At 38.4% G+C, this 26679-nt stretch overlaps 1 protein-coding gene across 10 annotated transcripts in view; it reads left to right on the top strand.

Moving 5' to 3' along the window:
• The window catches only part of CAMK2D (calcium/calmodulin dependent protein kinase II delta), a 160541-nt gene that overhangs the window by 105949 nt on the left and 27913 nt on the right, over positions 1-26679 (top strand). For 6 of the 10 annotated variants that reach the window (XM_065686256.1, XM_065686269.1, XM_065686278.1 and 3 more), the window contains 7 exons: positions 4832-4934; positions 11342-11425; positions 12425-12519; positions 12786-12908; positions 13836-13919; positions 14640-14682; positions 19658-19695. In XM_065686256.1, the coding sequence (XP_065542328.1) occupies positions 4832-4934; positions 11342-11425; positions 12425-12519; positions 12786-12908; positions 13836-13919; positions 14640-14682; positions 19658-19695 (570 nt within the window). Of the gene's footprint in view, positions 1-4831; positions 4935-11341; positions 11426-12424; positions 12520-12785; positions 12909-13835; positions 13920-14639; positions 14683-19657; positions 19696-25568; positions 25629-26679 lie in introns of all 10 variants that reach the window. The other 4 variants (XM_065686246.1, XM_065686264.1, XM_065686285.1 and 1 more) reach the window with 1 other exon arrangement.

Here is a 26679-nt window from a genome sequence, read left to right as displayed (position 1 = left end):
TTCCCCTGGTTAAGTTTGAACCCGTTACCCTTGTCCTATTGCTAAAGTCTCTGATGAAGAAACCCTCTCCAGCATCCTTGTAGGCCCCCTTCAGATACTGGAAGGCTACTATGAGGTCTCCACGCAGCCTTATCTTCCCCAGGCTGAACAGCCCCAACTTTCTCAGCCTATCTTCATACGGGAGGTGCTCCAGTCCCCTGATCATCCTTGTGGCCCTCCTCTGGACTTGTTCCAACAGTTCCATGTCCTTTTTATGTTGAGGACACCAGAACTGCACACAATATTCCAGGTGAGGTCTCACAAGAGCAGAGTAGAGGGGCAGGATCACCTCCTTCGACCTGCTGGTCACACTCCTTTCGATGCAGCGCAGGGCACAGGGGATTTCTGGGCTGTAAGCGCACACTGAAGCCAGCTAATGTTCATTTTCTCATTGACCGATGCCCCTTCTCCTGCTCTGGATCACTTCTCTGCCAAACTGCTGGAGAAAATCTTCTCAAGACTTCCCAATACCTCACTAATCAGATCCACAGTCCGTTGGCACCTGGTATCAGGAGTTGCTTTTCAAGCATTTGGTGTATTCATCAAATACATGATCTTCCTCTCTGTCATGCAGAGCTTTTGGGGCAGGGTGTGTGGGGAACTTCCTATCTCTCATCAATATGACTTGGAGTTCTTCTGGGAAGCACACTTGCGCTCTCATGTCATGCATTTGAGTGATGAAAAGCCAGCTGTTCTGAGGCCCCTGGCACAATGACCTCTCTCTCCTCCAGATGACAGCTGGGCTTCAGAACACCTTTAAAAAGTGTGAATTTCTACAGTGTTCTCTCCATGATCACCTAAGGAATCAAGCTCCTTCTGGATGAACAGTACTGTTGGGATAGTAGGCCGCGGAAAGAAAACTCTTGTGTTGAGGAGAGCATTACCTCTCCCTTACTCATCCAAATAGCTGGAGACATCTACTGCAAAAATGCTGTCTGCATTTCAAGCATGTTGGCACAGAAATAAACAAATAAAGATCATTTTCTTCTACTGGGAAACTCAGAGAGGCAAGTCTGCCTCAAAGCTGATAGTAAACTAGCTGGTAGTGTGGATAAGGAGAGGACTTAATTTGGACTCTTAGGCTTCAAGATCCTCAAGTAAAAGAAGCTTGGTTATTTTGAAATGAAGTGGAGGGGCACTGTCTGAAATACCAGCCCCTTTACAAAGGCAGCAAGAAATGGCCTGTGGGCTAAGGCAGTGAGACATGCCAGTTTCTTCTAGCACAGCTTCTTCACCTCTGAGTTTCCTTTCTGAATGAGTTGTGGGGAACAGGAATTTCCTTCCAGGATAAGAATTTTCCAGTGGTTGCCATTAGTAATAACACTGGAATCAGGATGCCATCATCTTTTTTTTTTCTTTTGCCTTCACTTCCAAGTAAACAAGTATTCCTGTCTGATTTATAAAGTCCCAATTCTTTTCCTCTAGGAACAGAAAGGGTTACATTCTGAAAGTTCAGAGAGCATGATGGAACTCAAGGACACGTGCACTAAATTCTCTACCCATTTTGCGCTTCTGGATTTTCCTGTGTCATGGTTGCATAACAGGAGGCTGACAAGTCTCTATCAAATCCATAAATCTTGCATGTCAGCCTGCTCACGTGGAGTATGTTTAAATTCGTTTCAGGCATGTCACATTTCTCTTAGCTGCTCCAGATATTCCTGTCCTCAATGTACATGCACAAGAAGGAATTGAAATAAAAGATCGTAGCCGTGCAAGCTGGCAAAATGAGGAATGCTTGCTAGAATTTTTCACACAGTCAGGCAAAATAACTTTTTCTTTGAAAATGCATTAAATCCAGGTGTTCCCTGCTCCAAACCAAAATGTGGAATTCTTTGGCAAATCCAGGATGAACTGGAAAAACTGTGAGAAAAAATCTTTTGCCAAGCTGTAGTGTACCCAGTTTCGTTTCTGACAGTCAAAACTTCAGGAAGCAGAAAACCATGCTTCAGTTACTACTTTGTGGCAAAAGAAAAAAGCCAGAGTGATACAAAATATTCTGGTGAAGTCCCAGCAGAAGATGCCAAGGCCTAAGACCAGAATGGCAAGATATGCAGAAGATGGTTATGGCCTGGCATGAATCCTTACTCTGCAAAACTTGATGGATTTCTGTCAATAACTCAGGCCACAATTTGATGGCATGTTGGTGTTGGGGAGGGCAATGTGAGGGAGAGATTTTGAGCAATCTTATTTTTTCACTTTTCTTTTAGCATAATTTAGTAGGAGAGAGGAGCTTCTGCAGGCTTTTACAACCTGCAGAAGTGCTTGTTGCTCCTCTGTTTGTAGTCCATGGTGTAAGTCAAAATGGTGGTGGAACTAGAACCAGAAAAAATTAACCTGTTAGTGGCAGCCTTTCTTTAACAGATGGTGAAAGTGTACTTCTGGGTAGAAATTCAGCTCTTGGCAGTCAGCAGCATTGCTGCTTTTGTGAAGTTCTATGATTATGACCCTCTTGCATTCCCCCCAAAAAGCAGATGCCCTGTTTGTATTCAAGCAAAAATACACAGAGGCATAAGTACTTGATCTCCAAGATTTCAAGACCTTTGGAAAAGTAAGGCATAAATCATGTTCATTTACTTGTAAGTAACAGTAGTAGTTAGCACTGCCATTCTACATGCTTGACTGCAGCCAGTCCTGTGCTGGTGGCACAAGGTGACATTATTGACTCCAAAGTATGAGTTCAGAGTGGTCCAAGCTGGGCTGCTAATGTTGTCCAAGTAATTGCATTCATTCTAAGTTAATGCATGGTAAATATCTAATATGCCTCCTGTCATCCTGGAATGACAGCTGCGTGTTGCTTAAGCACATAGTCCCGCACAATGTTGTCTTTGGCAGAGGAGCAAATCAGGAAATCTGCTTCAGTTTCTGTTGAAACATACCTATGACAGTGGTAATTCTCCAGAGTGCTGTGATTGTCAGAGGATAGACATTGAATGGAATTTAAAAAAAAATATCCTAAGGGGAAAAAAAAGAAGCAACCAAAAAACCCAGCAGCAAAACCCACAAAACTCTTTTGTATGAAATCCCATGATGCGAGGTGTTATGTGTTTGTTGAATTAGTGGTTGTGTTCAAACAAGAGGGCAAGGCGTTTGCCTACTTTTGGCTTGCTGAATGTCAGAACCAAGTGTCATCATCTGTTGCTTTGACGGGTTTTGAGAAGAAAGTGCATTCCAAGAAGTAATGACTAAACATCTCTCACTTTCATAGGAAACCTTCAAGAACTGTGTGACTGCATGTGTGAATTAGTGTAGTTAAATGACAAACAGTGTGACATTGCTTAAATCAGTGCTGATGAACCTCGGGAAGAGTCTTCAGCTATTCAGTGTTTGAGATCATCATGTAGTTGAAGTGGTTACTCATAATTCAAGTTGCTTCAAAATTAAGATTTTATTTTATTCTGAGTGATACTAATTTTTAAAAGTGTGGAAAAAGAAGATTCATGAAGTTCATGAATTGGCGAAAGGGTTTTAATACTCTCTTTTCCATAACATAGCAACAAAGGGATGATTGTAAATAACTGAAAAAATGTTCCTTTACAGTTTTGTTAGTGGGGGAAAAAACACCTTTAGACTAAGGAGTTTGTTAGGGCCAGTTGTGTTGGTAATTAGTAGCACAGTAGTTGAGGTCTTAATTAGGCTTAAGCATATTTTGCTGGATACTTGATAGATGTATTAAGGATAGCCTTTGCTGAAACAAGCTTATGACGGCAATTGTTTCCAGACTTAGTACCTGCATGGGATTAACTGCAATCACATAAATAGTCCCTTGGAAACCTATAGGGTTGCTGCTGGATTTGAAAGGAAATCAGAGTTAAGAGTTTGCAGAATTGGGTCCCCAGTGCCAGGCTGGATATAGTGAATTCCCTTGTGACCTATTGCTACAAAAATTGCTTCTGCAATACCCTTGAAAATGAAGTTTTGTTACTATGTAAATGAAGAACAAAACCATTTTAGAAAATAACGGAGATAGAAAAGAAAGAAATGGCAAGACAGTACCATAGAGCTCACATTTCTCTGAAATTATCTGTTGAATTCTTGGACAATTTGCATTTGATATATTTGCTAAATGAAGTTAAAAGGATGCATTATGAACAGCAGAATGAACACCACTGTTCTGGTCAGATCTTTTAATTCTCTGAGTGTACTGTAGCATTTGATTTCAGATGTGACCAACATTCCCTAAAAGAAAAAAAGCAGAGAGGGAACTTTTGCAGACTTGCGTTATTATTTGCAATAGGTTCTTTGCAAGCACACACGTGGGCATGCTGGTTTGGCTGAAGGATTTGCAATGTAAATGCACCTACCCTCTAAATACAAATGTAATAATAAGTCTGTTATTGTTAAGCTGTCATGCAAAACAAGTTTATATATGACAGTACAGATGCCTAATCCTGGAAACCACAATCAAAGAAAAGGCATCTCTTGTGAGATTTTTCAGTATTTTTCTAGTAGTGGGCTCTGAGGAGTGTTTGGATTGTCCTGTCATGCAGACGGGTGTTCCAATTCCATATGAGCATTCTGGCTGACCTCCTTCACTAGCAGATCTGCACGCTGTCCATAGTCATGCTGTCGTGGGGTCCTAAAGGCTCTTTACAGGCCTGGTGATTCTTTCCAAGTAGGAATAGGAAGTGCAATTTTTGCAATTTCATGGAGAAAACACATGGGTTTCTTCTCTTTTTCACTCCTCTAAGTATTTCTTCTTTCCCAGACTACTGTAGCTAAGAAAAAGTGAAAACTTGTATAAAATGTGTTTTCTTATGTTTACATCTCAATTTTTTTCTCTCTCTGAATAAAGCCTGAGAACTTACTTCTAGCTAGCAAATCCAAGGGAGCAGCGGTAAAACTGGCGGACTTTGGATTAGCTATAGAAGTCCAAGGAGAACAACAGGCTTGGTTTGGTAAGTAAATAATATTCTTTTTCCCTTGCAGGAAGAATGTTATCTGTAATTCTTACTAAATTAAACAGAGCTTGGCAGCAGAGCTTATGTGTTTAAAAATAAATTAAAAAAAAAGAACAAGAAACAAATAATAAATCCCCCAACACTTCAGAAGTTACCTGTGGCTACATTTCCAAATCTCAGAGCTAACTTGACAAGAAGTGGGTCTTCTTTTTCTCATAGCTTCCTCTTCACTAGCAAGGGTAAATCACCTACCAACAACATAGAAGAAATTGGCTAAGTCTCTTGTGTTGGCACAGCTGTGTTCATACTGGGGATTTTGCCAGCACAGCAGTACTGGTACAGGGCAGGATGGAGGGAGAGGGCTTTATAATTCATGCTTCTAGTAAATACAGCATTACAAATGTTCTTTTTGAGTGTAGTCTTTGTGCCATTGACATTTCTTGACCTGGAATCTTAGGTTTGCTGATCCCTGCTTGTCCCAGCTTTTGTCAGCCCGTAGGTTTGACTTAGGTGCATACCATCCCCTTCTCCCCCACTTTATCTGTGTATCTAGATGGAGGAAATACGGGTGTAGAGCCTGGGATGGAGATGGGCAGCTTCCCGTCAGGTGCTTGTGTGACTGAAGAGTAAGGCTGTGGGTTAATAGTGCTGAGTGTACCCACCCACTCATCAAAAACATTCTGTCTGAAAAATTTTCTGTCAACTGGAAATACCCAAAAACTTGCATTTAGGAATGGGACTTGAATGAAAATAAAAGGGGGTTGGGTACCTGAGGCTGTACACAATCATCCACATCAAGATCTTGCTGTGACAGTGAAGTTGTCTGTCACAACTCTTTATATTGCTGCCCTAGAGGTGACTGCCTCTTCACATCTGCAAATGACGCTGTTTGTAAAACTGGTCTTTGACCCACTGAGGTCAAAATAAGCTGGCTTATTAAAAATGTACATTCATTACTATATAAGCAGCTCATGTAGTACATCATAGAGAGCATAAACCCAGGAAGGTAAGGTGTGGCTAAAAGGAACCTTGCACAGTAGTCAGGAAAGGATTGTCTGTCCACAGATTACAACATCTTCAGAAGTTGATACTGGAGTTTCTGTTTGAAAACATTACCTTCATCTGGGAGTGATCAAGAGTATACTTTCTTGATGGTGAAGGTGACAAAGATGTATGCAAATGTGGAAGCAGACCCAGTCTCTGCATGTGACCATTTGAAGAGAGAACATCCTGGGCTTCAGATCTGCTCACGAAATGTTGTAAGGGAAGGGTGTCTGCCCTCCTGAAGGTGGCAGTTAGCGGTGTAAACCAATTCTCCAGAACTGACACATCAGATGTAGCTTAGGTGTCCTGCACAATGCTTCTCCTCAGGTTCTAAGAGGATGGAAGGTAGTAAAATATAATGCACTTCTCTCCAATTTCACTAAACTTTTCTCTTTTTTTTTTTGTTGTTAATTAAAAAAAATGAAATGCTAATTATAGATTGTTACAGTTACCAAGTGCCCAGAGGAAAACAGTGGAAGAGACTGAATACTGGTCATTGTAAGTAATAGGACATGTACAAAAGCAATGCATCTGTCTCATACACCACCCTCTGAACAGATGTGAAGCACAGGACAAAATTTAATTGTAAATCCCAGGAGGGAAAAATACAGAATAAAATATAGCAGCTATGTCTTCTCACTCAGAGAAACTAGAAAGTGTCATTTGAACTTGAACTAGGTAGTTGTGAGGTTGCTGTCAAAGCTTAGAACCAAAGCACAAAGGATTTTGTGAGAGACTGTTGGAAATCTAGGATATAACTACACACGGATTCACAGACAGTACTGCTGGACATATGTTGGTAGATCTATAAACTAGCTTGTTGTTTTAAATCCCAGCCTTTACATAAATGGATTTCAGTAATCCACAAAACAGAGGAGATTGCTCTTGCACATAAACAAATAGTGCAGTACAACAGGAGTGGGATAGAGATAGGGCAAAACACAAGTGATTTATTATAAGGACAGAAGCATCAGGTAAATAGGAAGTATCTCAAGAAAAAATCAGCAGAATGAACTTGGCTTCAGGGTAATTTTCTGTAGAGAATACATCTGTGTGGATGCAGATGACTCACAGAAGTTTGCAATTCCCTGTGAAATAATGCACTTTATCTTTTGGTCATTTGGTTCCTGTGAAGTGCTTGGTTTAGACTTGTAGCTACTGCCATGCTGAACTTGGGAGAAAGGAGATGGAACAGAATGTCTTCAAAATATACATGTAAGGAAGAGGTAAGCTGGCAGCAAGGTAATAGAAAGTGGAGTAAGTAGTCAAATGTGGCTCTTTTTTATTATTGTTGGTATTTGATAAGACTAGTGGGTTCTGTACCTTTTCTGGAACTTCCTCTGCAAAACCTTTCTGTAATGATCTGAGTGCCTTCTTTCAATTTTATGTCTGCTTTAACAAGGCAAAAATCTTGGATGTGCTTAGCATTTTGAACTTTTTATTGCTACCTTCTGTAAGATTTTTCAGCTTTCCACTGGATTCTTCAGCACTTGGTGACTCACAGCACTCTCTGATTCCAATTATAGCTGTGCAATAATATGTTTTTCTTTTTTTCCTTCTTTTTCCATCTCCCCTCCTCCTGCCCCCCCTCCCCCCCCCCTTTTTTTTTCTTTTCTTTTGGTTGTAGTCCTCTGATGTGATGGTGGCTGTTGTGCTTAAGCCGTAACTGTGTCTCAGCAGGAAACTGGCTAGAGCCCTGTGTGTTCCGATACAAGGGAACACTTTCATGCTTTGCCTGTTGACAAAGCAAACCTGTTCCTTGGCTGTTTGTAGAAAGTGTCACAGGGTTTAGCTGAAACACCCCGCCCCATCAGCAGGTGTACTAGGAAAGAGGAGGGCTCCACTGACTCACTATCCCTCCATGAAGTTAGTGGAAAAACTGCAGTTAACTCAGTGGTAGCTAGATTTAGTCCTAGCTGCATCCCAAATTAAGTCCAGCCCTGCATCTGGAACTAAAATATGCACCACTTAAATAATTTGAGTAGCTCCACTGAATTAATTTGTTGGTTGCATTAAATTTAGGTTTTCTACAGTTAGTCTTTTGGATCCAGCTGTGCAGGAGGAGAAGGCTACTACTGTATACTTACTCTCAGCTGCTTGCTCTTGCTCCTTGTTGCCACCTTCTCTGTATGTTCTCACCAGGTGTCTCATTTGAATTTTTATTTCTGAGTCAAAGGGAGGTATGTTAACAAAGAAGTACAACTTAGACTGTTTAAACTAACATGGTTTATTATGCCGTTTTAGTTTGGAATCCTTGCATTAGAAGTGTTGAGAAGGCTGTAAGTCTAGCAAGGGGATGATGAAAGCATACGGCAGATCTTAGAACAGTAATCTCTTCTGCTGTGTGTTTAAGATGCATGAATTGATGTTGTGGAATTATAGTTAACCTTCAGCCCAGGTTTGACTCCAGAGACATGCTCACCATTTATGATGTTAAGTATATATGTAGTCTTTCCGTAAGAGGGGTTTGAGACTGTAAGCTGAGTACCATGCCCTATGTACCAGTGTGCCACTGAACTCAGCAAAGCACAGCATATGTCTTGGACCTTTGGATAGTTACTTAAGTCATATGATGATGGGAGTACAAGGTGATGCAGTCTTTTCTGGTCACTGTACAGTCACAGTCTCCAGGTTTGTGAGCTGTTTCAGCTGAAGTAATTGCTACTGTTACCAGTGGTTTTTTGGAAGATACACAGTTGTATTGGGATCCCTCTGACCACTTACAAAATTACATGATAAAGAACAGTTAACAATTTCAGTATGTTTTTCTTTTTCCCTGAAATCATTTCTGTGTAGTCTTCTGTGTTTGCTGCTTTAAACAAGTTCAGAATATATACTAAAACCATAACAATTACTTCTGTTTAAACCCATCCTGTATCTTCATTAGAAGATCATGTTAGCCAAGTACTATATTTATTTTCCAGTGATGCATACTAATGTTTATGGAGATACAACAAGCCTGAAAATTGAGACAACTTTACATCCTCTTTAAAATAAGAAAAATTATTAATAAAAAAAATAAATAAGTATTAATGTAGAGCACTACAGCCAAGAAGAGATGCAAAATATTATCTTTAAAGCTATTTAGAACATAAGTTTTCAGTTTCTCGAAAGAGCTTAAGTATGTTTCCTGTATGATGGTACTCTAACAATTCATAACTCTCAGAACAGTGCGAAAAAACAAGCTTATTTTTCATGAAAATATTTTACCTATGTTCTCAGTAGAATAGACAGAATGTGTTCCTTCATTGCCCCCTCCCACTCTAAACTGATTGCCAACTGCAGGGCAGTGTAGCTGTACAATTTATACATTATCGTCATGTGTCGTAAGTTTTGTGGAATCCGGTGTAGTATTTCAGAAATTACATGTGTTCCTTCATAAAAGGCACCAAATACTTACCTTTCAAGAATTCTCAAGCATTTATTTTAGGCAAAGATACTTGAAAGAACAGACATACTAACTGAGATGGCATAGAATGTTTTTGGTCATTTAGTTTTTATTATTTACAGAGGAGTCTATACCTAGTTTTTCTATTTCTCCTACGAGAATGCAGCAGAGCTGGTAATGAATAAAGAATGAAGAACATGCAGATTTTAAAGGCTACATGTCCTGGGTTCAGCAGTAGCAGTCATTTTTCTCCTTCTTGGTAACTGGTGCAGCACTGTTTTTTGACTTTCAACATGGGAACAGAGCTGATAACACAGATGTTTTAGTCTGGCCAAGGACTTTCTGAGCCTCATGCTCTGCCAGGGAGGAGAGAGAGGTGGGAGGAAGCAGAGACAGGACACCTGACCCAAACTGACCAAAGAGGTATTCCATACCACAGCATGTCATGCCCAGGATGTAATGGGGACTTACCCAGAAGGGCTAGGGCACTGCGGGGTTGGACTAGGTATCGGTCGGTGCTCGGTCAGGTGGGGTTGGGTGAGTTATTGGTCAGCTGGTGTTGAGCTGTTGTATTCTCTTCCCTTGTTATTTCCCTTATTATTATTATTATTATAGGTGGTAGCAGTAGTGGTTTGTGTTATACCTTAGTTACTAAACTGTTCTCATCTCAACCCGTGGGAGTTGCATTCTTTTCGATTCTCCTCTCCATCCCGCTGGGAGCAGGGGGAGGGCAAGAAGGGGGGGGGGGGGGGGGGGGAGTGAGAGAGCGATTGCGTGATTTATGGCTGACTTTGTTTAAACCACGACACTACGTTGCTCCAGAGATGGTTTTTGTCAGCTTTTGTAAGGAGGTTTCCACAAGTGGAATGACTTCACGGGAGTGAGTCTTGCAGTGAAAAAATTAGAAGTAGCTGTGCAAAATATGAACAGCAAAGGCTGTAAGAAGGCTGAGCCCAAGCTGATGGTCTTCATCCTAGGTAATAGCCAGCTGTGCTTTTGTGAAAGCTAATCTTCAGCATATCTGACCATGTATTCTGCCACCATCTCGAACTGGAATTGAGTTTCCACTTGTGTGTGAAGACATTTGAACAGTGCGTTTACTTTCCTTTTTTTTTTTTTTTTTTTATTCTAAGCAAGAGGTCTCTCAATATGTAAGCATTTCTCAAATCTAGCCCTTCATGTTTTCTACTCAGAAATCTGTCCTCCTCTAACACTGAGTAGGGCTCTTTAAATGCTTCTTACAGTCATAATACTGTAGCTTAGCTGCCCCTCCATTTTATTAATTAGTCAGTGGAAGTACGCCGTGTGTTTTAACAGTTCACAGCTGACAGCTGATGGACTCCCAGAAATCCCATGAAAGTCTTGTTTACAATCCTTATCTTTATAGTTTGGGGCTAGTTAAAAATAGCCTAAGTTAAAGTAGTGATCGAAAAAACCCAGACCTGTAGCAGTCTTTGGCATGCATGGTGTAAATTTTTTCTCTTTCAGTTAGTATCTCCAAGGGGATCACTCAGATGCATCACTCCTCCGACTTTGCTGATTTTTTACTTCGACCTTAAGCCAGATGTATTTGCATTTCACTACTTGGTGCCTCACTACAGCTTACAGTAATGCAGAAGTCATGAAAGAAATTTCTTCAGCTACCTTGTAGTCTTTCTGGAAACTTTCCTCTGTTGCACCATCACCAGATCCTTAACACCGCTGTAGAACCTGGAGTGCTGGTGTAGATGGGTAACCAGCCAGCTTTTAATCTTCCCTCAATTCTGCTAGACATGGTGGCAGAAAAGTGTGGGCCAAGTCTGCATTTGCATTCCCACTGTTGTTATTTATAAGTGATTCACCATAAAAAGTTCACAGTGAAGCGGTTAGTGGTCGATGTCTTGGGAAATGATGTCCTATGTATGTGGGTGAGCTGAGAGACTTTTACAGAGCACTTACAGCTTCTGAGTGTAGTTGCCTTGCCTTTTGACAGGCTTTGCTGGTACTCCAGGATACCTTTCTCCAGAGGTTTTACGGAAAGATCCTTATGGAAAACCTGTGGATATGTGGGCATGTGGTAAGAAATTATTCTGATAGACAATGTTTTATCCACTTTAGGGTATCTTAAGGGTGAGAAATGATGTCCAGAATACATGATACTCTGCATCAGAAAATATGTAATCAGTAAAATTCAGTTTTAATTTTTAGAACAGGTCACCATATTTTTGTTATTCTACCAAATTAATTTTTTTTAATTACTTGTGGAGGTGTGTTGTTATGGCATTTTTGGCTGTGGCTACACAACACACTTTCAGAAAGTAATAAAAAAATAGCTGCAGGTGCCTGATGCCTAAGTAGTTCAAAATCATAACAATTCATGCTTAGTTTTGGTTAACAAGCATCCTGAAATCTGATCTGACCAGTATCCTACTACTGCAGTTTTAAACTGGGAAACTAAACATTTTGTTAAGTACAGGGCCATTACTTTATCATCCAGTTCTTGAAACAGCGTATTTTAAGGTTCTGGCAAGTGGCAGCTACCTAGCCAAGAACAATTTGTGGTTTCCTTGTTTTACTTCTACCCACGCTTACTTGGATGTGTTTATGAAGGCACTTTAGTCACAGTGAATCATCTTTGCAAGGCTAGCAAATGGACTTTTTCATTTCCTGTTGACCATATATTGGTACAGATAAATCGAGATGCCCAAATTTTCTTTGCATGAGATTAGTTAAAGCACAATATTGCAGACACCAGTACAAGCCATAGTAAAACCAGAGGTAAAAATGCATTTTCTTAGAATGTCTGTGGCCACTGAAAATTATTTCTCCAGCTCTCTGCATGTGTTCAGTGTTCGTGATCTTATGTAGTGTCAGATATTTGTTATTCCCCTCACTCTGCAAGGAGGTTATCTTGTGAACCCTACATTTACTATTTTCTCCAGTATGAATAGGCACTATTTTTCAGTAGCTGGGTTAATACTGTTAAGCTATTTGGTTTACATGGTTGTCAGGTGCAAAATGAATTTCTAGGGTTTATTTCTTGAAATCCCTTAATACTGCTGTGAATTCTCTTCAGGTGTCATTCTGTATATCCTGCTGGTGGGATATCCTCCATTCTGGGATGAAGACCAGCACAGGCTTTACCAGCAAATCAAGGCTGGTGCTTACGATGTATGTACCATATGCTGTCTATTGAGTTATTTATAATTGTACCCCTAAATAACTTTTCTAGACTGAAAGTGAAATTATAATTATTTCCAAAATTATTTTTGTATTGGTTATCTTTATGAGTATACACAGTATTTATGCAATGTAGGAATTATTGCTTTAGTAACACAAACCTTACTGTGTTGGCATAGTATCAGTGAAAATCCTGAGGTAAAAATGTGTAAAGATTGTGCAAGATGACATACTCATACATACTTTTTTCTCTTCAGTTTCCCTCACCAGAATGGGATACAGTGACTCCTGAGGCAAAAGACCTTATCAATAAAATGCTTACTATCAACCCAGCAAAACGTATCACAGCATCAGAAGCACTGAAGCATCCATGGATCTGTGTAAGGAGTTTCCACAGATTTAACAGAATAATTTGGCATACACATACTTAAGCATATAGTGAGATGTTTAGAGGATGATATTTTTTCTTACTCGTGCAGCTAGGTAACTAGGGGAGTGCAAAATTGTAATTATACAGATACAGTCAGTAGTATCATTTATTGAAGTCTCAGCCTAGAATAAGATTTTGCAGAAATTCACTTCATTGACTTTGTTGTGCAGTTCACTGCCAAAATTAGAGCATTCTTTCTTTTAAATTCACAGACAAAAAAAGTGTATAAGAAAGTAATATTGAGTTAGATAATGCTTTGCATCTTCATTGCCCTGTAAATGTTATGATAAGCATGAAATGTAAAGGCAGAAAATTAAGGGACTTCTAAAAGGTCAATTTTCATGTAGCAAAGGCTGCCTATCTATTACTGAATCCAGGACTGCTTTCCAGTTCTCAGTACATTCTACAGTTTGACTCTGCAGTTAAACTGGGCTGGTACTTTGAAATTCACAGGAAGGTAAATAGCTGGTTCCCAGCTCTTTCTCATTCCAGCAGGCTGCATTACCTTGCTGTTAAAATTGTGATGCAGAGGACGTTGAGGTACAGGGAAAACTCAGATAATTCAGATGCTGAATTTTCTCTGAAGTATTTTATTTTCTGTACCTTACCTAATATCACTAATGCTGAAGAAAAGTTCCCTTCTTGGTTTAATTTTGTGGGGTTTTCAGTTTCTTTCAAGGGGACTGTACACATGGTTGAGTAAAATGAGACCTTGTTTTTGTAGATGTGGAAATTTCCCAAATGTGTAGAAACCTGAACAAAGGGGTAGTCAAACAGAGTAGGACTTAAAGGACCATATGGGTTGTAATATGTATCTTGTAGAGTAAATAAAATGCTAGAAATGTGGCTGGGTGCATTAAAATTATTTTCTTCTCAGCAACGCTCTACTGTTGCCTCTATGATGCACAGACAAGAGACTGTAGACTGCTTGAAGAAATTCAATGCAAGAAGAAAACTAAAGGTAAGAATGAAATCTGCAAGGATTAATAGCTGATTTTGGAGAAATAAAAGGATGTTGGCTTGTGTCCTATGTGTAAAGCAAATGGTCCCTAAGCAATTTTTTTCTTGAGTGTTATGTATTAAATGAACTGTTTGATACAGGATCAGCCTTTGGCTCTTAATGAAAGTGAACAGAACATAGCATAATCCTGTTAAATTCAAAAGAATGACAATCAGTTATCTTCGTTTATACACCTTAAAAATATTTTGTTGAAGGAAAATCTTTAAGGTTGTTCTTTTAGGTTGTCCCTTGTTTTCTCCTGACCAGACCAGACAGGGGAACTTTGCAGACGCCAACTTTTCTAATTAGTACATTACAAATAAACTCCTCTTCCTACTCAGAAAAGTATACAAGCACATTAGTGAAATTTTATTTCATATTCAGATAAGTCTTTTGCTGACAACGACTGTGCATGTGAGTACTTATGGTCTGTGCATTACATACTCACAACAGGTAAATATTTGAGATTGTGAGAATTGCTGATGGTTGTGTAATTAAGATTACAGTTTATGCACTCATGGTATCATGCACAATAGGTAATGCACAGACAAGCTATTCTTCCAGGGTTAATGTAATAATTGATGTAATTTACTCATGTGTTTTCCTTTTTGTTGTGTCATGTTCACATTCAGAACTGTACACAAGTGTGATGCTAATTTGAGCAAATGTATGTGTACACAGGGGGCCATTTTGACAACTATGCTGGCTACCAGAAATTTCTCAGGTATGTTCATTGAGCTCTAGATTAATATGGTCTTTATGTCTTGATGTCTGTGGTGATCAAGTTCAAATTAGGATTTATTAGCACAGAAAGATATTTGTTATTCAGGAGCATCTAAATAGGGTGTGTCTTAAGTTGTTTCCTTTGCAGAAGCAAACAAGAGAATTTAAACTATTTGGTCCTAATAGAATTTCTTGTAGATGACAGTCTTAATTTTTCAGAAAAATGTGAGTTTCTTCTCTTAGCTTTTTTAGTGTCATCTGTCAAAAGACAGTGTTTTCCTCTTTGTTTTGGTGCAGAAAAATGGAAAATTATGCATACAGCTCCACATGCATAAGTATCACCAAACAACAGTTAAAAATGTACTTATTTTCATATACTTGAAATGTCATTCCAGGATTCTGTTGTATTGTGCATTAAAAAAATTAAATACACATCTATTCTGTATTGCTTTGCTAAGTAACAAGTGTAAAAAATGTAGTAAAATGGGTCCTTTGCCTTCTAATGCGTAGCTGGAAGTAACAAGAGGTGTTTCCTCTTTATGGACTAGTTTTGTAGTGATATCCCTGGAGAGTTAGATCTTTATGCTAAACAAATTTTAATAGCAAAGCTAAGATGAGTTTGGTGTTATTGTAGCTACAATTGTCCTCAACAGCAGTATTGCCAAAATTTCAGTGCTATTTTGAATTTTTCATTTTGCCATCTGAGTTTTCAAGTGAATAGTGAAAAAAAGGCCAAATTCAAAACCCAGTAATTTTACATATCCCCCTACTCTGTGGTCACTATTGGAGCATAATATAAGCTAATTTATGGACAAAAGCAGGATAGTGCTTTCGGAATATTTGGATAATAATAAGCACTGAGTCATCAAAATTAATTTACATAATCATGAATGCAAGAACAACTTGTTCAATTTGCATAGTACTTAAAATAAAATTTGTTAGTTAAGTTCCTATGTTTAACACACACTTGTAACACAGAAGACTACATTTATGTAAATCATGTTGTATTAATGCCTAATGGATTGCCAGTATCTGCCAATTCATTTGAAAGGTGGGAATACTGTAGGCTGCATATCTTGTAAACATGAATTATTATTGAATTTCAAACAAATGCATCACTTCTCATCACTTTTCATAACTTTCACTGTCTGTATATGTAAGGGTTAGTTTCAACTTTCATGAACCAAAAAAAGCTGAAGTAACTTTAAAGTAGTATTTCAGCATGAAGAACAGACAGGGGTTTTGGCTTTAGTTTGGATATTTTTCACCTGCCATCTTTGTTTTACACCATAATGATCCATAGTTTTCCTTGAAGACATTTTATTTTTTCAAGTTGTTTGTTGTATTTCGTTGCAAATCATGCCTTTGAAGGTCATTTGTCCATAACAATGTGGCTACAAAAGTGTTTTATTTTCCTTTTTCTTTCTTCCTTTTGTATGGAATGTAAATTTCTTGTGAGGTAAGACCCTCAGCACGTGAAAGGAACATCTTTTCTCTTTTCTAAATCAAAATTGCTGTTTGTCCTGAGCCACTTTACTTTCTACATGTTGCCACAAAAACATTTCTTTTTAGTCTGCTTTCTGACCTATTAGCGCTGCCTTAGGTTTTCTTTATAGCTATTGCTTGTGGTTGCAAGAAATCTTTCATTGTGGGCTTAATTTAGAATATGCTAATTGCTTTGCTACTGCAAATTCTTTAAATATTTTATTTGTATGCAGTATCTATGCTTAAAGAAAGATGCAGAAAGATGTTATTATAACTGCGTTCCAAGCCAAAATGAATGGAATTTGTCCCATGACATAAAATACTGCATAATCATAGAATCATAGAATAGTTTGGGTTGGAAAGGACCTTAAGATCATCCAGTTCCAACCTCCCTGCCATGGGCAGGGACATCTCCCACTAGACCATGTTAGCCAAGACTCTGTCTAACCTGGCCTTGAACACTGCCAGGGATGGAGCACTCACAACTTCCTTGGGCAACCCATTCCAGTGCCTCACCACCCTCACAGTAAAGAACTTCTTCCTTATATCCAATCTAAACTTCCCCTGTTTACGTTTTAACCCATTACCCTTTGTCCTATCACTACAGTCTCTAGTGAAGAGTCCCTTTCCATCATCCTTGTAGGCCCTCTTCAGATACTGGAAGGCTGCTATTAAGGTCCCCACACAGCCTTCTCTTCTCCAGGCTGAACAGCCCCAACTTTCTCAGCCTGTCTTCATACGGGAGGTGCTCCAGTCCCCTGATCATCCTTGTGGCTGTCCTCTGGACTTGTTCCAACAGCTCCATGTCTTTTTATGTTGAGGACACCAGAACTGCACACAGTACTCCAAGTGAGGTCTCACAAGAGCAGAGTAGAGGGGCAGGATCACCTCATTTGCCCTGCTGGTCACGCTCCTTTTGATGCAGCCCAGGATACGGTTGGCTTTCTGGGCTGCGAGCACACACTGAAGCCGGCTCATGTTCATTTTCTCATGAACCAGCATCCCCAAGTTATTCTCCGCAGGGCTGCTCTGAATCTCTTCTCTGCCCAATCTGTAGCTGTGCCTGGGATTGATCCGACCAAGGTGTTGGCATGGTTAAACTTCATGAGGTTGGCATCAGCCCACCTCACAAGCGTGTCAGGGTCCCTCTGGATGGCATCCCTTCCCTCCAGTGTATCAACTGAACCACACAGCTTGGTGTCATTGGCAAAATTGCTGAGGGCGCACTCAATCCCACTGTCCATGTCAGCAACAAAGGTGTTGAACAAAAAATAATAAAAAAAATAAAAAAAAAAAAATCCATATGAGGCACATTTTGGGAGGTATGCCATAAGCACAATACTTGCAGTTCTTGCTTTTGGTGCCCTCATTTTACTGGCTTTCATTTGATTGTTTACATATAACACATAATGTTTGTTAAGTATTAAAAGAATTCAAAACTTTTATGTACGGATTTAGCAAAAGTACCTGATTTGTTACAAACAGCAGCCTGTAAGAATTAATTTATGTTTTCTCATCTTTTTCTAAGGGCTAACAGCATAAAACAGCTTTTGAAAGCAATGAAATTCTGGGTGTTTTGGCTTTAGGTTTTAGAAATAGCTCCTTCCTTTCGCTTTCCTGAAATGAGTTTCTGAAGTTCATGGAATGTTCCCAATATTTGTGGTAGTGTAAAATGTAAGGCCATGTTGCATCAGGTCCTGTAAGCACACTTTGCAACAGGATGTGTCCATCTCAAAAATTCATGTAAATCAATTTATTTTCAATACTGATTTACATGTTTCTGTAAATAAAAATATCCAGTGGTCCTGTTGCATAATACAGGCATGTTTATTTTTATTAGTTGTAAATCATGGGGCATGTGGAAATTGTAATGGCTGATGTGCATAATAATAATAAACTTAATTTGGAGGGCTGATATAATAATGAAATTAGAAACATTAATCTGGCTTCATTTTCCAATTATTTTAAATGTAAACAACGTAATAATGGATGTTAGTTATTTCTGTACAGTTTCTGAGGTGGTCTTACATTTTCTGTACTCTGGACAGAGCTAAATGAGCACTTAATGCAGACATAGAGAATAAGCCAGAAATACAAAAATCAAGTTTAAACGACATAATAACTCCAATATCCTCAGCTAGTTTGAGTGACCTTGGGCTTGCAAGGTCCAGTTCTTTTGGTTTGTTTTGTTTTTTTTTGTTTTGGTGGGGTTTTTTTGTTGCTTTAAAGAGCAGGTGCTGATGGGAGCTTCATGTGAGGGCTGTCTCCCTTTGATTATGCCAGACTGTTAGTTGCATTTCCCTTTCAAAAACAGTTTCTACTTCTGAACGAAACAGCCTATATAGAACAGAACTTACACCCTAAGCCATTATACACTTTCTTATAAGAAGATGGGGTTGTAAACAACACTAAAACCAAAAGGTGCCAGGCTTGTTTTGTAATTTATTCTTCTTCAAGACTTGGCAGTGAGTCATGAAGACTCTACACTTTGGTGAGTGGTTTATTTGAATTTGGTAGGTCACCCAGCTGTATTTGTGCTGTAAACTTTTCAGGTTCAGAGCTGTGATGTGCTTGTCTACACATTAGCCCTCCAAATTTAGTTATCTGGAGTGATTCAGCCCCATTCTTGTTGCCAGCTTTAAGTGGTGGAATTTAAAGCCTAACAGATGGGTAACTTTAAGGCAGGTGAAATTTTGCCCAAGTCTGCCTGCTTTGGAGTAATTTGATAAGTGTCCAACATAATTTGTGAAATAATAGGTTTTCTTCAGTAGAAGTTGAAGCAAAGCCTGCCATTTGTTCTTAGTAACTCCTAGGAAGTGCTCCTTCAGAACAGCACTTTGCTAGGAAATTGTTCTTCCTTTCTTACCTGCAACTTTCCTAGCCTTTCATGCATGGTGACTGTGCTGTCAAGGTGGGAAATCCCCAATGACCTATTGCTCAGAGATGCTTATTTAAAACGTAGCTTATTTTTCATTAGGTGGAATAGACAGTATTGTACCTCACTGTGCTCTTCAGGTTGATCTGATATTGGTTACTTTTATGTCACTGTCATATGAATAATACCATTAAGACACCAGTGGGCTCTACAAAGACTAGGCCTAAGTCCCTGCCATCAGAACAGTAATTTTCACAGTCATTTCAAACAGTCTCCATCAACGACTGTGAACACATTGCAGCTGAAAAAAATGAACGTATCCAGAGCCGCTTCTTTTTCACCCATGCTGCTTCCATTTCCTCTGTGCCATCCAAGAAGGTCTCTGCTTCAATAATTACAGTTAACCTACAGCTTTCATCAGTGGAAAAAGAGTTGTAAGATAATCTGAAGTATTCGTAGTTTCTAGAATATATTCCTTCCTACACTCAGAGCAACAAAAGGAGGAAATAAAAGCTGAGAATATATCTGCAGCTGGGAAGCAGTGGGGGGTTGCTGCACAGCTGGTTGACCTCAGTGGTAACCACCTCACACTAAACTTACTTATCTTGTTTTACAGCAGCCAAAAGTTTACTGAAAAAGCCAGATGGAGTTAAGGTAGGTTAAACATGTGATATAAAATCTATTTTGTTAGTCACCACCTATCTGTAATTTCTGACAGTTTTTAGAATTGATCATTGTTATTTCTTTTCTTTTATCAAATCTGTTAATAAGTGCTTCTTACCGTATATTTAAAGTGATTAAAATTAGAAAGTAAAGCTAAAAATAAAATGAAGTAACTGAAAACCAAGCATTTTAGTAAGTGGAAAATAAAAAACTGCTGGCGAAAATGCTCTTCTTGCTATTTTAATGAAGGGTGATTTTGCACATAATGACTTGTGGTTTAAACCCAGCCGGCAACCCAGAACCTCACAGCCGCTTGTGCACTCCCCCGCCTCGCTTCCTCCCCCGGCTTCCAGAGGGATGGGGAGGAGAACCCAGGACATGACTCAGTGTTACTAATTAGCTTATAACTAGAAATATGGGTTTGGTGGTGGGCATGTAAGCTTTTTAGGTATTAGTGTTTATCTGCAGACCTATTGCCTCCTTGTTTCTGTTTTGACTTTTCATTAGATTTCATGGAAGACCAAAAATTTACTGGTAGGCTTGGCTCCACATAAGGTGCTTCCTGCCAGATATACTTGCTGTATTTGGCAGAACTTGAGGGGGTTTACTATATCAGCAAATCAGCTCATCCTGACTAACGGGCCTTGCTAAGACGGGAACGTTTTGTCAGCTTTCATACATGATTTAGAGCTTCTATTCTCATATCACCAGATCCTGCAGGAGGAGAGATGCTTCACAAATGAACGTTCTGGATAATTATGTTGAACAACAGCCATTAAAAAAACTATCAGCAATGAAAAGTATTTCTTTTCTCAGAGGATCCTGAAGATTAAAATAAGTGCCTCAAGTTTTCATTAGATCATACCTTCTATGCATTGTCTGCTTACTCGGAAGTGTGTCTTTGGCCTGAGTTTTAATTTCCTATTTAATCTTAGCTTTTTATTTTAACAAAATATTGTATAACTAAATACCAGATTCATAGTATATTTTTTCCTGTTCTCCTACATATGCACACTTCTCCTAGTAAAAAAAATAATCATGAGACTGATTTAAAATGAAGTTAGTACACTACAGTTTTAATGCTTCTCACTGCCAAGTAGTGGATAACCTAGTTATATGGAGAAGCATATGTTCAGTACTGTTCTCTCATTCATATGGAAAACCCTTAACCTGTTTTGTTATGGAATATATAAGTTTTATGTACTCCATCTGACCAGCTTTTCCTTTTCAAATATCATTCCTCCTACAGGTCTACAATGGTGTTTGTTATAGCCTATATATATGTGGAAACAACTGTTGCCAAAATTTTGCCTAAATTACACTTGTTGGGATTTGATACTTTGGTTTTCAGCATATGTTATATGTCTGCTGTTTGTCTGCATGGTCAGGTGGAACAAAGAGAGTAAATTTACATCTGGGGAAGTCTTATTTTTGTCATTTCTGTTACTGAGATACTATATACTCCATAGCATTTTTCCACCCCTGCAGCCTAAGCTGTCTTTTTCATAGAAGAAAAAAAAGCCAAAACAGAAATATACTGTATTCCATGCATTGAAACTTCAAATCCAACCAGCCACATTTTCTTCTTTTCCTTTCTCTCTGACTGGTCAATTCAGAAAAGGAAGTCCAGTTCGAGTGTTCAGATGATGGTGAGGATCTTTATCGACAGATTTTTTAACTCCTGTGAAACGTTCACACCTAGAAATCAAACAGTTGCACTTAGTTTTGTTAACATTCTTTGAGAAGCTGCAAGACTTGAAAGTACAACCTTGTGAATTTTAAGCCTGCAGTTGCTATATGCCATCCACAGTGAATTGTTCTGCAGTTCTTTCAAGAAAGTTTTCAGGGTTTTTTTTAACCTGGGGATATATGAAAACAAAAAAGTAGATGTAACATTGGCCAATGCAGCTGTCCTTAGTCAGTTAAAATAGTAACAAAATAGTATCCTTGTAACAGCCTTCTACTGATTTTTAAAACCTCCTTATTTTTAAAGTTAATTGTATTAATATCATAAAATATAACACAAACCACATTGCACAGTGAAATAGTACCACTTCAATTGAGCCATTCTAGAGCAAGATGCTAAATGCTCAGGAGTAAAAAGAAAAACAATTTCCCAGTCTTTCCATACTACAGTTTCCCAGCTATCTTCCTTCACAGCTCATCCTCTGTCACTGACAGTCTCAGTAACTTGTCTTCCTCCTCAGCCTGCTCTGAAGTCTTGTGTTTCATTTGTCCTGTGTGATACCACCCAGCAGCTTCCTCTATTTCTGTTTATTGTGGGTTTGAATCTGACTTGTGAGATGTTTGTGATGATCAACACTGATGTCCCAGCCAGCTTCTGTTCCTGCTGCCCGTAGGGAGAACGCAAATATCCCTCATCCACACCTGTCCCAGGGGGATTACAAGTTGCCTTGAAAAGCAAAAATTGCTGGTCAGGTCTACACAGACATGCAGTTAGAGAGATCTGCTCTTCAAGTGAACACAGACTTTCAGTGGCAGAGAACCACTGGCAGCAGTGTCAAGTGAGGGTCACCAGAAAGGTACAGTGAGGATATTTCTGATATTCCAGCTGTGAAGTGTGCTTTAACTTTTTGCTGCAGAAGCACCATGCAAAAGATTAAGTCCCAAGATACGGGTTTTGTTTCTTAAAATATTTTTATATTATATGATATTGGTAAAGACCAGTAATGATTACCGTTACCAATATTATTATATGATATTTGTAAAGACAGTCATGCCCAGCTGTTTGGAGGGTTTGTGTGTGGCTGTCCTGTCCTACTGTCAGACCTAAGAGAGTGGCTTTTGACAAGCCATTCATTAATATAAATGTTCTCCTTCCTAGCAACAAGTAGAATTAAGCACAATTCAGCCTTAAAATAACTGTTTCATGTGAAAATGTTACTTATTCTGGAATCATTTCCCCTTGCTGTTAAAAGCATATACAAAATGCAACCCCATGTGTTCGTATAGTTATAGAAGCTCATATATATTCTGTGAGGGAGAGAAAGCGTAGACTTTCTCATAAGTTTTGAGGGGTTTTACAAAGTTCCATTTACTCAGAAGAAATGTATTTTGAATCACATTATCTCTTTCTGCTTTTACAAATGAATACTGTATTCTCAATATCTAACTAAGAAGGCTTGAATTTATTTCCCGCAATTTTCAGCAGTAGCTGTAATAGGTACTGTTTGTTTTTATAGGACTTTCACCAAGGGAGTATGGATCTAAGCCTGCTCTCCTTACTCAGGCAAAATTGGAATTGAAATTTGATTAACCTACTTCCATTATGTATTCAACAACAGGCATTTGTCTGGCATATCACTCCCTTTTTTTTGTATTAAGCTACTACTAAAGAGGACTGTATGAAATCTGGTGAAATCTTCATTTCCTGCCTCATGTTTTTGCTTTGTGTCTTTGCGTTTTGTTCGGGCCTTTTAAGTCATAGTCTCTTGATGACTACACTCTCACAAGTAGGAACTTGTAGTTATACAGCTTGATATGTGATTTTTCTCTTTGTTTTGGAAGATTTAGTATTCTGTTGAGCAGCATTATATGTGTTCTCAACTATTCCACAATTCTCCTGTAGAACTTGTTCATTGAGGTGGTTGGAGCTTTTGTTGAAGTTTTTTCATGGGTAAGGAGGTCAGGTTTTGCCATCTCACAGTCCCATAAATATCAAAGCAAGTTAGTTGTTATATAAAATAGTTACTGACACCTGTCTGTCCACAAATGACTTTGTGCACAAAGGTATTTATTCTGTCCCTGTCTTGGTTCAGACACTGCTGCAACTTACGGCTGTAATTCTGAATAGATAAATCTATTTGACAATAACTAGGCCAAGGTGGGGTTTAAACTAAACACTTGGAACTCAGTGATGACTCATATTTTCTCTTAATGACAGTTTCTATAGAAAGACCATTGTTAAAAGAATAACTGTTTCTCATCCTCCTGTTATAAAGCACCGTGAACTTTGATTTTAAATCAAAAAAAAAAATTTTCATCCTGCATGGGAAAGTGGTTCCTATCACAAATACTACTACATAACGTTTAGTTTCAAAATAGTGTTCCCTGATACTGAGTAGCAAGACTGCTTTATATTCTTCAAAGCCAGTTAAATGCTGGTTAAGATAAGGATATTGGCAGTCTGTGATTAATTAATGCAAATCCTGACATATCCTGATCTCAACATGTCCTAAGTAAGATTCTGTTCAGTTGCAGACTTCATTCCTGTAATCGACAAGTCAGCTGCCACCCCTGTACCAAAGTAGAATAATCCCTGAAATCTGCTGAGGACATAAAGTTAAGTGAGTTTGCCCCATGGTGCTAACTTCTGAAGGCTCCAATTTAGCAAAGCCCTTGGTGCAGAACAAACTTAGATGATGAGAAGCTGTTTACTTCATCTGAAACTACACAGTCACTGGAAGGATTAAATCAAAAGTCAGATGTTTCATGCACAGCTGAGTTTGGTCCCTGTTTTAGGACTTCCTCTTTATGCTTTCTCATCTAGGCAGCTTGACTTATTGCCATTTTTAAATTAGTTTAGAAAGGCTTTTATTTTAGAAGAAAAAATACCCAATTTTTGACCCTAGAATTTCTGGGGTTTGTTTCTTTAAATGAAGAGATTAATTAAATTTTTTACAAAAAATCCATTAACGGAACAATTTTGGGTATTTTTCCTTTGACACATTTGTCACTGAGTTCTGTGACTAGAACGTTCGGTAGAACCTTTTTTTTTTTTTTTAATCAAAGTCTTTCCAGACAATATATGCCTATACACCCATTTCTGCATGTCACTTTGGACTGCTATAGTTAGAATTCGACATGACCAAAATGTACCTAACAGCTTTTTTCCAATTATTGTTAAAGGAAAAAAATGCATACTTCAGACTAGTTTTACTGTACTTTAACTTTGCTTTGTAGTGCATGTAAAATTGGCTTGGTACGTTATTTTTAGTATTTCTGTTCTTTTCATGCTATGCTGTTTATGAAAGTTGACTCTTAAAAGTGGATTTAAAGAATCAGATACATTTAAACCTATTGCTGAATAGTTGAATTTGGATTAAAATTTTGTTTAAGTAAAGCTGTAATACTGTGCTAAGCTTAAGAATTAACATGATGACCTACATATAAACTTTAGCAGATATGTACTGATTTGTGGAGTAAGAATGCAGATACTATAGTGTGACTATAGGTTATAGTACCAAAATTGAACAGCTGATACACCATTAATGCAAGACTATTGAGACTGCAAATAATCACAGCTGCCCATTACTTTTCTCTAAAATAGCACCAAAAAAGCAAAAGGGGCACCAGTCTGTTTCTAGCTTTAGTTGTATTGTGCATATCTGGAATCAGCTGTATTTATTCAGATCTGTTCCCAGAAGCCCATAGGAGAAATCTATAGATATCTGAAGAGCTGTGGGTAATGAAATAGGTGATAGGTAATCAGAAATAAAGAACTACTGGGTGCAATTTATTTAATACTGTTGCGTGTCAAGAAATCACAATGGCTATTGAGGACTTTCTTCAAACCCCTATTAATTCTTTATTCTTCTTACATATGCTTAGCTGCTACTTGAAGGCTCTTTTAAGTGTCACAGCTGAAGTGACTTCTATAGACCTTTGTGTAGTGCACCTGAAAACCCATAGCTAGCATGTCTGGAGGAGCTGCAGCCAGCTATAGGATCTATTCTAAGCATTCTTTCAAGTCCGTAAATTCATCTTTCTGTGATTCTTTATTTCCATATCTATATCTGTATATAGGTGTCTATATCTGTATATAGATGTTCTATACAGTGAGATATAGATACAGTGCCTACTGTGAGTTCTAAGGTCTGTTTCTATTTTCTGCATACCTACAGATAAACAACAAAACGAACGTGGTAACCAGCCCCAAGGAAAATATTCCTACCCCGGCGCTGGTATACCTGGAATCTTCCTTCTCATGCTATCTTGAAGTTTTTGACTGTCTTCTGTTTGTTCTTCTTTCTTTTTTGCTTTTTCATGCATTTACTCTTGTTTGCTTTCTAAAAACAGGTTTTGGGAAAACTTTTTTTTTTAATTATGCTTTCTTTTGTTTTGTGAGGAAGTCCATTCGAGTGTGTTTATTGATAGAGAATGTTACATACAAGTTGGATTTGTTACAATTGTAGCATTTGTAACTGTACTTGAATTTTTTGCATGCTGTTCCAGAAAGCGAGTAGAATGCGCTTTGTGTTGCTCTTAGTTCTTTGCCTGATGACTGTTTCCATCTTTTTAATGCTAATCTTTTGCACCAAAAAAACCCAATAAACCCCCAAAAAAAACTCTATTATTTTACTCTGCTTTGTATTAGTGTGAGTATCAAGGAAAGCTAACAGGATTATTGTTAGGCTGCCATAAAATAGACCTTATTCAGATTTTCATTCTACATTTCCTAAAACACAGCAGGACTTTGCAAGTCTTCACTGGGATCAAGAGGCATCTAGTGCTAAACATTTTTTGCTTGTTTCTCTTACATTTAAATCTGCAGGAGATATAAGTCATTAATAAGCTCCATTAAGAATATATCACTAATGGAGTGCTGTTCGTGAATGTTTCCGTTGCAGTCTTGCTTTTATTAGTAGCTCCCATTTCTTAGGCATACGCGCTTCACAGGACTCACAAATATGAATGCCAGTAACACCTGTGAGGTGGTGTTTCCTGTGTGCCTCTGTATATAGCTTTGAAAAGGTGGGTAATTCACACACTTCGGGAGAGATTTTTCCTCCTGATTTTTTTTTTTTTTTTTTTTTTTTGCACAACTGGCATTGCTAAGCAAGTTCTAAGAACCAGTTAACAGGTTTCATGCCTGAGTATAAGGCAGTCTGTTCCCAGACATAGCCACACACAATAATCCATGCTGAAAGTATGCTGCTTAACTGCCATTTCAAAGATTATTTCATCTTTTTTTTTCTTTTTTTTTTTTTTTCTTTTGTGTAAGATAAGAAGATT

This window comes from Lathamus discolor, chromosome 1 (assembly GCF_037157495.1).
Source record: "Lathamus discolor isolate bLatDis1 chromosome 1, bLatDis1.hap1, whole genome shotgun sequence".
Lineage (NCBI taxonomy): Eukaryota > Metazoa > Chordata > Aves > Psittaciformes > Psittacidae > Lathamus > Lathamus discolor.
This window is presented reverse-complemented; position numbering and strand designations above follow the sequence as displayed.